General features: G+C 47.5%; 1 protein-coding gene across 1 annotated transcript in view; it reads left to right on the top strand.

Annotated features, from left to right (window-relative positions):
* The first annotated feature begins 5,390 nt into the window (after nucleotides 1–5,390).
* The window catches only part of ALPK3 (alpha kinase 3), a 33,864-nt gene continuing 26,326 nt past the window's right edge, over nucleotides 5,391–12,928 (top strand). The window contains 2 exon segments of the mRNA XM_068696210.1: nucleotides 5,391–5,447; nucleotides 5,449–5,651. Of these exon segments, the coding sequence (XP_068552311.1) occupies nucleotides 5,406–5,447; nucleotides 5,449–5,651 (245 nt within the window). The 5' untranslated portion in view covers nucleotides 5,391–5,405.

The following is a 12,928-nucleotide window of genomic DNA, read 5'->3' as shown; positions in this document are numbered from 1 at the left end:
GGGCCGGTGCCGTGAGCTCTGGAGTCTGGGCTGGGAACTGGCCCTACTCATGGTATCCGAGTTATTTGCTTTGCTACTCAAAGCCCAAACTTAACCTTTCTGGTGAAGGAAAAGTGTGAAATTGCTCCCCTGGTTCCTGAAATCTCCCTCCTTGGCCATGGAAATGGGTCTGAGGGTTCATTAATAAAGCAGCCAATTGATTTAGGAGTTAATTTCAGAGAGGCCTTCCGAGACCAGAACACTCGTGCCTGTCGGATTTCTATCGCAAACGGTCCGTTATAGCAGGATGAGAGATCCTTGAGCCCTTCTAGAGCTACAGCTTAATGAAATGAATTACACTGGGATGCAGGCTGTACTTGGAGAAGCAGGATGGAAGGATTGTTATCGCTGTGCTGTGACTTTTATTTACACACTTAGGAATAAAGGCAGAATCTCCTCTGCCGCCAGTATCTCAGGTGAGGCTGCAAACGCATCCAGAACAATGAAATAAAAAGGATTTGCCATCGTTATATTTCGTTACAATTAATTTTGCTACATGGCCCTGTGGCACAACCAAGTCATGGTTAGTTGCTCTCCCTTGCAGCATGATGTGGCGCTGTTACAGAAGGTACATGAGGTGTGGTGAAGGCGATGTGAGGTCTGGAGTGGCCTCTATAAGAAGAGACTCATTAAACCAAAACTCTTCACCTTTCAAAAGACTGGGCCAAGCAGAAAGGAGCTGGAGCTGAACCTGAGCTCCGTGCAATTGTGAATGGAGAGAACACAGGGGGAATGACGGTGGCTGTAATTCCCAACAAACTTGCTACTCTGTGATGTGACCATGCAGGGAATGTGACACAAAACCAATGGGGATGAAACAGGTCTGGGCTCAGGACCAGCGTGGACAAATTCCCACCAGCAGACAAATTCCCCCTGGGTCTCTCCCTCAGCTCTTGCCACAAGCACCTTCACTGGCAGTATGAAAGGATGCAGGTGGATGTCTGGATGGCAGGGGGAAGCTGTTATGGCTGAGAGAAAAGGGATGGAGAGAAGGTGTGCAGGAGAGGAGCCTGGGCACAAGGGGGTCCACCACCATGTGCTTACCTGGGGAAGGGACAGAGCTGAGCCATGCCTCTCCAGGGAGGGGACTCTTCCTGCTGCTTTTCTCTTAAAAAGGATGGAGATGCAGTTTGCAGGAAAAAGATAAAACCAACAGAATTGGTGGATGGAAGAAGGACGCTTTCCCTCCACACTTATTTAGAAACATACCCTACATGTTTAAAATACAGATATTAATGTATTGTAAATGAAGGTTCTGTCTGAGTGTGTTCCAGTAGCTCTGTCACGTCTCTCATGCAGAGTCAACATAAATACAGCACGGGCAGCTAATAACAGTGATCATTAAATTAACCTGAACACTTTCTGTGAGCTGAAGATGACACTTCTGATTGATGCAGTGTCTTTTCAATCAGCTAGAGGTTGCTGCATTCCCCATAGATCACTTCTTTGGGTTTCAGGGCTAACATCCTCTATTATAAGCCTAGTCTGTTCTGCTTGTCCTTGGGTCATTAAAAGCCCTGCCATGCCACATTCTGCATGAATATTTGGTCAAGAATATGTTTTTTTCTGCATGCCAATGGTGTAGTTTGTTGACATTGTGCTGGAGAGCAGGAAGAAACCTGTTATTTTAGAAAGGGAGGAACCCGTGTGTGTGTGCAGGATGGGAAAGGGAAGGATATACTGTGTGAGAGGAGTGAGAAAACATCTGCGACACTTGCTGTGAGTCAGCGTTGGATTTGCAGGCAGAGGACGAAAGCTTTGCTAACAAGGCTTGAAGCCTTGTGGCTGACTGGCTTAGACTTCAAAAACTAAATGCTGCGAGAGCAAGTTTCCAAGTGGAGACAGGAGCAGAGGGCACTGTCACTCTGCAAACAGAATGACTGGAGAGCAAATGCTGCAAGAGAAAGCTCTGTCTCAGCAGGGTGACTGGCACAGGAACCATACAGAGCCTGAAAGGGCAGAAAAAATACACATTCACCATGTGTCTAGGGGAAGGCTTAAACACCGCAGCAGGATTCATCCCACCACACTTAAGTTGCTAGGTGTTAAACCTGCTTCCGCCACCCAGGTTTCCGTTTGCTAGTGGGCTGAGGTGCAGAACCACAGCATAACTGGGGTGAGAAGGAGCACCTCCAGGTCTCTGATCCAGCCCCTCACTCCAAGCAGGACCTGTATCTGTTGGCCAGCATCTTGTCCCATCCATGTTTAACAATCTCCAAAAGGATGGAGATCACTTACCTCTTGGCCCCTGTTGCATTGTTTGATCCCCCTGATGGGGCAATTTATTTATTTATTTTTCCTTAACATCTAATCTGAATTTTCCTCCTTGCAGCTTGTCTTTGTTGCCTCTCAGTCTATCACTCTGGACCTCTGGGAAGTGGCTGGCTCCGTTTGGTCTGTGCCCACCCAAGAGGTACTGAACACAGCAAGAAGGTCTCCATTTAGACCTCTGATTAAGATGTAAGCCTAGTTCCCTCCGGCTCTCCTTGTATGGCATGCGCCTGAAATCCCTTAATTGCCTTGGTGGTCTTCACTGGACTCACTTCAGTATATCAATGCCTTTCCTGTATTAGAGAATCCGAAACTGGACACAGTTTCATCCCCAGCACAAAGACTCACCTGTCCTGCACACCCTTCTCATTATGAGTGTCTATTCTATCAGGGCAACACCCCGAAAGATAGAGCTCAGCATGATGGCACAGTAAAATGATGTGTAATTCATATCATGGGACTTAAGTCCAGGTTTCCTGAAGTTGTGGGACCTGAAAGTCCTCCTTTCAGAAAAAAAAAAAAAATGGGGACAGGAGAATGACACATTGGGCGTCCCATCCTAGCATCCTGCCTGTCACATCGGGCAGCAGCTGAAGCACAGCACAGGGCATGAGATTGGTGCACGCACACAGCAAATATTCTTCTTTCATAGCTTGAACACTTCTTTAAGCTTTTTAAAGCAAAGCTAGTATCTTTGTCCTGAGGAAATCTCAAGAAATTTGCCTTCCATAGACTTGTCCTTTTTTTTTTTTACCCCCCACTAACATTCAGCAGCCACAGCAATGTGTGGAAGCAGCTTAATGCCAAGGTGCATAAGGAAACACCTCTCTTTTACTGACTAACTCCTGCTAACTTCACTTGATGCCCGTGGTCTTATTTTGATAGACACTCTCTCTTTGACCCTTGGGACTGTGCGTACCTCTGTCATATACACCTCAGTTGTTCCTTCCAGGCTGAGGAGCCCCAGTCTATGCAAGGGTTCTCCAAGCAGCAGTCAGTTCTGCTCTCTGATCATCCTTCCTGCCCTTCTGTGAGTTGTTGTGTTCTTTGTTTGTTTGGTTGGTTGATTGGTTTTGGTTTTGGTTTGGTTTGGATTTTGTTTGTTTGTTTGTTTTTTCCTCTTCTTTTCAGGTCTGCTATATTCTGTTTGAGATGGATTCTTCCTGAGTGGCAGATCCCACCACTGCCTATGGAAAATGCCTGTCATTGCTTCCTCTGTGAATCATGTCACATTTGTCATCACAGACTTTCATCTGTTATTTTACTGCCTGGTGAGATCTTCAGTCAGCCCTCTCAGACTTCCCTTTCTCCCCATATTTCCTAGGAACAACTCCAAACGTCTGATGGGGTCCATCTCCTTTGCATTTGCCAAGACCAAGTATCCTCTCTGGTGTCACACATCCAGCTATTCACATGCTTGATAGCACAATTACCTGCTACAGAGATCTGCAAAAAGCAAACTCCATTATCTACATCTGAAATGACACAAGGCTCCTTCCAAAACACTGCCCAAATGCAAGATAGTCCTGAGATCTGAGCTAAGAAATGTATTTCACCACGGCTTGAGTGGAGACCTGCAACTCTTCTATGAGAGAAAAATTCACCCGGAGGTCCTGGCTTTGGATCTGGTGTTGTCTGCAAGTGCTGCTCTACTAGACTGCATGTCTGGATTCCCTACATACTCCGTGCAACCTTCTCCCCACACCTTGGCCTACAGATGTCACCACCCTCCCCTCTATGCAGGCTTGGGCATCTGCTGGGCTTGATAACTTCCTTGGTGGCTGTCAGTTTCTCCACATGCGTATCTGGCTCAAGTTGTAACCTCAGTTGTAATCTCCCTTTCCACTTGGCCCAAGGTTTGATACACCAGTGACAAAAGGCATCTGAGGACCAGACTGTGTTATATCAACCCGCTGTTGCTGCACATCGATGTTGTGGCTTCCTGTCCAGGTGTCACCCAGCACCTTTGCTTTTTTTAGTGTCCTTTCTGGGGTTCCTGATCTGGGCCTGTTGACTTCTCCCTTCCATGTGTCACGCACACTGACACTGTGTTTCCATCATAAACCTCTGGAAAAGTAAAAAAGACTGAGTGCCAATAGTAAGTCACACTCCGGGTAACAAGGATGTGCCCAGATGAACTGTAGGTACACGTATCAGAGACCTGCTTGTGTGTGTGCACGTCTCAGGGGGAGACAATGGGAAAAAGAGGGTGCAGGTGCCAGCTCCTGGCACGCTGAGTGCATGAGCTCAGGTCCTGGAGGGATCCAGGTGTACAGCTGGCACACTGTCATGCCAGTCCCTATCAGAGGTCACCTTCCAAACCCCAGTGTTTGCTGTGGATGAGGAGCTGGGGATGTCCTGTGCAGCCATCACCTGCCTCACTGCTTGCTGTCACACTCATTCTCTCTCCTGCCCGGGCAGGGATCAGCTCAAAGCCTGTTGTCTTTCCCAATCCGGACCTCTCTGCCACGATCTCGTCTCTTTTGCAGCAATGCCTGCTGTTGTTTTCTCCTTGCAGGCTCCGGGCACAGCGCCGTGGGCAGCCCGCACAGCAGAGCTGTGCCATCCATCAATCCCGCTCCGCAGGGACGCAGTGTCACCGGCAACGCGCCTGCAGCACTCAGCACAGCCGCTTGACAGGCAAGATGAAGGTGGAACAAGAGGAAATCCAATTCTATTACGGGTTACGTTTTCATCTGGCGTTAAATCACTCTCACTAATCTTTCGCCGCGTGCACCCACCTCTTACAGCCCTGTTTCACGCTGTCCTCTTCGGGGAGACTGAATAAATACCAGCAAATCGGGAACCTGGGGGGAAAAACAGCTGCCAGAGTGCAAAACACTCCCGGGACTGACCCCAGGCCAACAATCACAGCACAACACACAGATTGTGCCTTTGAAGCACCAAAGCATTTCGCAGCCGATCCCGAGCTACCTTTGGGAACCCCCAACCCCTCAAACTGACCACCACACTGTGAATTATGATTAAAAACCCGTCGAGGGGACCCGGGGCTGGCTGTGTGTGTGGGGGGGGAGGCCCCCAACGTCACGACTCCACCGCCCCGACTGACAGCGCCATGTGCGGGGCGCCTATAAATGCCAGCAGTGATTGACAGGGCCGGCAGCGGCGGCGGCGGCGGCCAAGGGCAGGGGCAGCCACAGCCCGGCCGCCGCCATGGGCTCGCCACGCCGGGCCCTCGGTAACTCGTACGCCGGTAACGGGAGGCTGTCACCGCCGCTTCGGCCGGGCAGCGTCGAGGGAGCGGAGGAGGCCGAGAGCGCGGCCTGGGCTTCTCGGCCCAACCGGCGTAGTTACCTGCTGAGCATCCGGCCCCAGAACAGGTGAGGGCGGCGAGGAGGGGGTGCCACAGGGGGCTCTGCTCACCCCGTCGGGGGTCTTTAGTCGTGGGCTGGGGATGGGGAGGGACGCGGTGGGCACCTCTGGGGTGTGCCCGCTGAGTGCTGGGCACGGCATCGCTGCCTGCGGACAGGCTTCTGAGGAGATGGTGGGGAACCAAAATGACTTGATTTGGGAGCTGGGAGGTGAAATCCGGCTGTGTTAAAAGGTGGAGCACCAGTGTGGAAGGCCAGGCTCTTGTCCCGGGCAGCGGGCGGCCGTCCAGCCCGCAGACAGGGGCACACCCGGGTGGCGAGAGGCTGGAGGCTGCCGGGCGCTGCTGAGGGTGAAGGCAGAGCAGGGCTGGGAGTGCCGTGTCCGCATGCCCCGGGGGGCCCTGCCAGGGTTACAGCAGGATAGCAGAGGCCAGCTGGATCGATGAGAACCCAGGCGCATCCCAAAAGCGATGTGGCGTGTGTTCGCTCCTCGCCTCCCTGCGGGTGTATTTCTGTGGCTGTTGCTGGGGCAGGGACCGTCAGCATCGTGCATCTTCTTATAACGGGGCTGAGCGGGCTTTCATGCTGTGAAAACCTGACAGACATGAGCTTCCGTCTTCTTCTTCTTCCTTTTTTTATTTTATTTATTTTTATTTTTTATTTAAGCCTCAGAATATTTGAGGTTAAACTTGCCTGCAGGATCCTGCCCTGCCCTTTCTGGCTTCATAGTAGTGAAACTGCCGGTGTTATCTACACCAGACTCCATGCAAGGGGCCCGCTGTGCGGGTGCCTTATCTTATTGCCAAAAAGGCATTTCTACTATGTAGATACGGGCTGAGCAGTGACGAGAACTACATTCCTGGGTTAGAAATGGCCTCAGGCAGGAGGTCTGTGGTAGGAATGAGGCTTTGTTCTCAGGGGAGAAGGTATGATAAACATGTTGTTAACTCGGACTGGCTGAGGTTACTGAATGCAAGGCAACGTGCCAGTGAAGGCGAAGGTGTTGGTTACAGCATTAGTTGTTCAAAATGAAGCCTTTAAATTACTTTGAATTTGCTATGAGTACTCTTCAACCTGTAAGCTCTTGAATTGAGTGTGCATCTTCCTTATCGACGATTTATAAATAATCCATTTCCAGCATGTCAAGGGTTGATGCCTCAAATAATCTGAGATTTGTGAAAATAAATAGAGCACCGAAAGAGATGGAAACATGCTGCCTGGCAGTCAGATGTTAAAGCTGGGGTAATGCCAAAGTTAAGTTGCCTTAATTCAGTTCCTTTGTGCTTGTATTGTAGTGTGCAATCTAATTGCAATCTGGCTGTGTACCCTAGCATCTTCAGTATCAAGAAATACACATGCAGTATTCACAACCAACCTGTGACCTCAGACCATGCTTAATGCTGCAAAGGAAATGTGTAATTGAGTCCAGTACCTCCATTCTACAGATTAAAGGTAGAGTCTTTAATAAGATGTTGAGGCCTTTTGCCTAGAGCTTGATTCTCTATTCATCCCCCCCCCCCCAGTATGTTCAAATTGCAGCTTTAATCTGTTTAGCCATAAGGGAGGGTTCAGCAGTCCTCAACTAATACTTCCAGTGTTCCCAGCTGGCTTCCCCAGATCCCACAGATTTTGCTCAAGGCCACTGAGGAAGATGCAGAGTGATGTGGGTGAGCCTGGCATCTCCGGGATGTGTTGACTGTGCTGCTCAAGCACAGCAATACCGCTCCCTGACTGCAAAGCTCCTAGCCCTGAACACCTTGACATTGCCATGCGAGCACTGTGTGTTGGCAGCACCCGTTTCCATACGTAGGAGCCTTATGCTTTTGCAGAAAAAGTGACAGTGCTGCAAAGATCAAATTGGCAGGGGATTCGTTTTCCACAAATTGTCCAATTCCTTTTTCAACCCATTCAAGGACTGGGTCATCAAAGCCTATGGCAAGGTAATTTCATTTTGCCATTTAACTTCAGTGGCTGCCCCTTCTGTTATAAGGAGCAGTGAATAGATATTTGCTAAATAGCAAAACTGACCTTTCCCTGTATTTGTCACATTTTCCAGTTTCTCTAATGAACAGGGGAAGAGTAATATAGAAGTCTTGCTCCCTGCACAGCCTGGAGTACGTCTACAAGTGCAGAAGGTTTGAGCCAGGCTGTGTGGAAACTTGCCGTGAAACTGCATCGCTGTCTATGACGCAGGGCAAGGGTTTGAATGAAGTGGGGCTTTTTGTCCTGTAATTAAATAATGTATCATAACAATTCTGGAAAGCGAGTGAGTAGGAATGATGTAGCGAGGAGGCTTTCAGAAAGCAATTATGAATTTAATTAAATCCGGGAACATCTGGAGAGCTTGCCTGGGAGAACTTGAAAAGCAAGATGAGTGACGTGCAGAACAGCAGATAACATTCAGCAGTTTTCTTTAATGCAGAATGTATTTGAATTTGGTGGGTTTGAAGCTGATGAGCATGGGACGAGTGATGCAGACACAGAATTGCAGTGGGAGGCTGTTTTGGTGGTTGGAGAGCAGAAATGGATACAATGATCCAAAGAAAGTATGTGTGTTTTTTTCTCTGTTGCTGTCTCTGTATGTATTTGCGGAGTGTTTAGCTGAAATACTTGCCTGCTCTCATCACCAGTTGCCAAAGGAAAAGACTAGAGAGAGTAGTGACATGATGAGGAAATCTTTGTGAAAATAAACTGAGGTTAGGGACAACTCATGAAAAAGTTTCACCAGCATACTTCTATTAACGAGCCATGTAGAGAATAGTCTAGATGGTCTCGGTTGGCTTCCATAAGCCCATAGTAGGAAAGTGATGTGTAAATTGAAGAATTTCTATTTGGAAACTGGTATGTGCTTTTCCATTTTTTAACTTGGAGAAATCACTGGGGTGATGCTACAGAATTCCGAAGAACAGAGGTGTTGAGAATTGCTGTATTCATGGACTGTCCTGAGTTGGCAGAGACACACAAGAATCATTGAGTCTAACTCCTGGCTCCACACAGGACCACCCAAAAATCAGACCACGTGGCTGAGTGTTGTCCAAATGCTTTTTGAACTCCAGCACGCTCAGTGCCTTGACCACTGCCCTGGGGAGCGTGTCCCAGTGCCTGACCACCCTGTCTGTGAAGAACCTCTTCCTGACACCCCAGCCTGACCCTGCCCTGTCCCAGCTCTATGCCATTCCCTCGGGTCCTGTCGCTGTCCCCAGAGAGCAGAGCTCAGCACAAGCTGCTCCACTTCCTTCAGGAGAAAGCTTCTGGCCACCACGAGGTCTCCCTTCAGCCTTCTCTAGGCTGAACAAACCAAGGGACTTCAGTTGCTCCTCGTACACCTTGCCCTTCAGACCCTTCACCATTTTTGTTGCGCTCTTTGGAGCACTCTCTAATTTTGTGGCACCTCAAGCTGCACACAGCTCCCAAGGTGAGGCTGCACCAGTGCAGAGCAGGAAAATCACTGCCCTTGTCCGACCAGCAGTGCAGTGCCTCATGCTCCCCGTGATAAAGAATATCATCCCTTTATTAAAGAGAGTATCTAGGATATTTACCTTTTGTGCACTTGAGAACTGGTCTTTAAGAGGAGTCTTTCCCTTTGAACAGACAGTTCAGAGACCATCAATTACTGGCTCTCCTCTGTCTTTTAATTTATCTGATAACGGGCAATGAGGAGCAGCAGGTATGGTGACTTGCCTTGCCCTTGCAGCCACCAAGTGGTTTTGTTTTTGTCGTGTTTTTAAGCTCTTATGTCTTAAAGCAGCGGACTATAATTACTTTACAAAGTGAGAGGAAAAGCTGCCAGTCCTGTCCAGGATCTGCCTTAGCTGCATTCATGACTTCAGAAAGTCTCTATTAGTGTCCTTTTTGTAAGAACTAGCCGACTTTGGAAGACATCTAGTGCGGAGATTCTTTTTTTTTTTTTTTTATGAAAACTTATGACAAAGGTTTCATTTGAGTGCTAGGCCGACTCTTCTGTTGGATATGATCAGTACCTCTCATCTAGTGTGGATGTCTGCTACTAGGTCTTGTTAAAGCATTGCCTCCTTGCTTAAATATCTTTCTGCTGTCATAGCTTCGTCATACGCAGCTATTTATAGAGTATAGTGACATTCCCTCTGATCTTTTCTTGGACAGCCGTTTCTGGCTGTGGTGGCAGTTGAGTTTAAGAGGGTGCCTTGCCGTCATTTTTCTATGTACCCGGCTTTTCTGGCTAAGAACGGTTCCCTATCTTGGATCTCTTCCTTTGCACGTAATAACAAATTAAGGTGAAAAGAGCTGTTACTATAATAAAGTGAGCTGAAAACGCAGGGCTGCTTAGCTCCTGAAATGCATGGTTAGCTGTCTTAGTTCAGAGGAATTCCCTCTTCAGCAGCTGGGCATCTGTAACTTCTTGTGAGACCTCGCTTTTGGCAGTGATCTGTATAAATTCCTGATAGGAAACCAACTGTGGCTTCGGAGGGAATTTGGTGCATCTCTTGTGTAACAGAAGTGTCCCAGATTTTGAAGGACGCTCATCCAATACTTGCTCAAAAGACAAAAACGAAGACATTAATGGGCTGATCTGCAGTCTGTAGGCTCCTGAGGGTAGAGGTGTCTTTTTCCTGTAGGTACGGCTGTATGTGCAGTCATGCCTGGTTTGATTGGGCTCCTTGACAGCTGTATGCTGTGAATAATAATCCCAAGTTGTGTTTTCTTCAGTCCTTTTTAAGGTGTCCTGTCCTCGTCTGGTAGAAAGTTAGGTAAAGCTGGATGTGTAGGCTGATAAGATGATAACCAAAAGTGAAAGATCACGACGTGGAGCTGAACAAACAGTGTCCTTCAAGAGCAGTGCTCAAATTTAAAATAGATCACAGGTATGAACTTTGCTCTTCTCCGGAAACCTCATAAATGGAGACATTTCCCAGACCTGCAATCCCCTTTCATTGCGTAGAGGGAGGTTGCAATAGAGGCAGATTCCAGGAGAAGAAATTAAAATCTGCTCCATCCTCGCCCTGTCTCAGCTAGGGAAGGAAGGGCTTGGATGAATGAGGCTGTTATTTCACACTGTCTCTCAGCTCTTATAGCATCAGCAGGTTTGAGAAGGGGAAGATAGAAGAGCTTTTTGTCCGTTCTTGTTTCTTGATGTCTTTCTTCTAGCTGTAAAGTTAATTTGGGTAATAAAGACAGTGATACTTTGGAGTTTAAATACACAAATCTAAAGCATCTCCTGAGTGTTACAGCAGTTGATACGGGAACATGTAACTCAATTTATTGTTTTCCACCTTCCCTGTTAATGAAATCTAGCTCTGAATTGTAACATTCCAGTCCATGTTCATTTGTCTTGGAGTAAATTACTTGCAGAAAAATACCATATTTCTCCAGCTCTAACATCGATTTATTCTGTGACCTTGACAAGTAAAGACTCAATACATCCATTTTCCAGTCTGTAAAATAACAATGTGTCTTGTACAACTCCACAGCACTCACAGCTAGTTTATCACAAGGTAGCTGATAATTACTGCCACAGTGTATGAAACACAAACACACTTTTTCCGTGTATGCATGAAGTGCTTGATAAGAAGTGGGACACATGGCAGGAAAGAAGCCTTAAGCATAACCACATGTACATGAAAGCTTCGTTGTTGTCTTTCAAAAATCAGAAATGCTTGGCTACTGACAGCTGAGAAAACGTTCAGAGTGGCTTGTGTTTGCCTCAAGTAGTATTAACCTTGGAGGCAGAGAAGTTCATGTGAAATCTTATCCTTAGGAGACTGCATGTGCAAAACATGCCCAGTAATATCACGGGTCAGAGTGGCAGTGGGAGGGAGCATCTGCACGGGACTGTCAGGGCAGTCCCTGTGTCCTGGGGGTGTTCTGCCCCGTTCTTCATGGGTTCTTACGCTGAGTTTTCTGCAATGCTGTTTCCTTCAGAACATAACTCGGAGGTCTTGGGCTTGCTGTCATTGAGGCATTTCTCTGTTCACGTGTTGCACTGGACAGCTAGTGCAGCTCAATCTTCGTGCTGTAGAAGAGCACTGAAATGTATTAGTGACTGTTGCAGGTCGAGTCCATGTCCACGTGAGGATGAAGCTACTGCAAGGCATATTTCAGTGTCTCATGAACTCCTGTTGACATCCATGTGAGGACCTGAGCTGGAAGGAGAATGCTTTCTTCACTCCCAGATAAAGAAACAGAGAAATGAGGATTTTGTGCAGTGACTGCACAAGAGGGATTAGAAAAGATACTGGATTTAAAGTCTGTTTTTAGAGCAATTAACTTGTCCTCCCCTGTGAGGTGATGTACCAGACTAGGCCATCAATTTGAGCAAAACTTTTAGTGATTAGGAAGTGAGTGGTGTTGAGTTCTACCTCCTGCCCTTGCAGAAAGACTGAAATTTGGCAAGTGCATGAAAAATGGGGGAGACTGTCTTCATTTCTGAAGGAAATTACAAGCAGGTGAAGGGCTAAAACCTATGAGAGGGTGATAAATGTCCAAAGTTTGAAAGCATCTCATGAAAGGAAATTTAAGAAGAGCTGAGGCTGAGCAGCGGGGTGTAGTTCTCATAGGCTGGTGCAACAGCAGTTAATAACCAAACCTGCACTTTTGGGGCTAGCTTTTACCAAGCTGTCTCTTACCTCATAGCCTGCAGAGACTTTCCTCCCACAAGCATTGGGCATGCACAGAGCAGACCTCTCCAATCTAAGCATCCAGAGCCCCCTTTCTCCAGTGGAGAGAAACCAGTGCCTTTAGACCTTGATTCATATCTCAGGATAAGCTAAGCTGCTGCCTTTATCCTATATCCCTCAAGCTTGCTCAGAGGAGATATATCCGCTGTAGATGCTGCATTTAATTAGCAGAATCCTGCACTGTGTACACTAACAAGTCTCTGGAGAGCTGAGGATACGGACAGCCCAATCCCAAGGCGTATCAAGCTAGGCGTGCTGGGGCATCTGTCGTGCCTTGCACAGGAGTCCCGCATTTCCAAGTTAATAGGTTTGGTTTAGGCTCTTATGTAGTTATGCTGGTGCAGCTCTGTGTGGGTATGCTGTAAACTTAATTAAAATGAAGAGAAACGCCAGCTGCCTGCAGGCAGGGCTGTTGTAGCTGGAGCTTTTAGAATTTGATCTTACTCTCCCTGGGCTTAAATCTCTAGTCTGTAAAAAAATAAAAGTTTGCTTAGTTCCTTAGCGTATTGAGGTTAAACTTTAGTTAATGCCTGTGCTCTTAATGGTGGTGTCTTTCTTTTTTTTGATAGTATTAGGGCTCCTCAAGAGACCGTCAGTGCAATATTTAGCATAATGTTTCAGGACATGCAGTGA

Source organism: Anas acuta, chromosome 12 (genome assembly GCF_963932015.1).
Source record: "Anas acuta chromosome 12, bAnaAcu1.1, whole genome shotgun sequence".
NCBI classification, from domain to species: Eukaryota; Metazoa; Chordata; class Aves; order Anseriformes; family Anatidae; genus Anas; species Anas acuta.
Note: the sequence above shows the minus strand (reverse complement) of the source record. Positions and strands in the feature narration are given on the sequence as shown.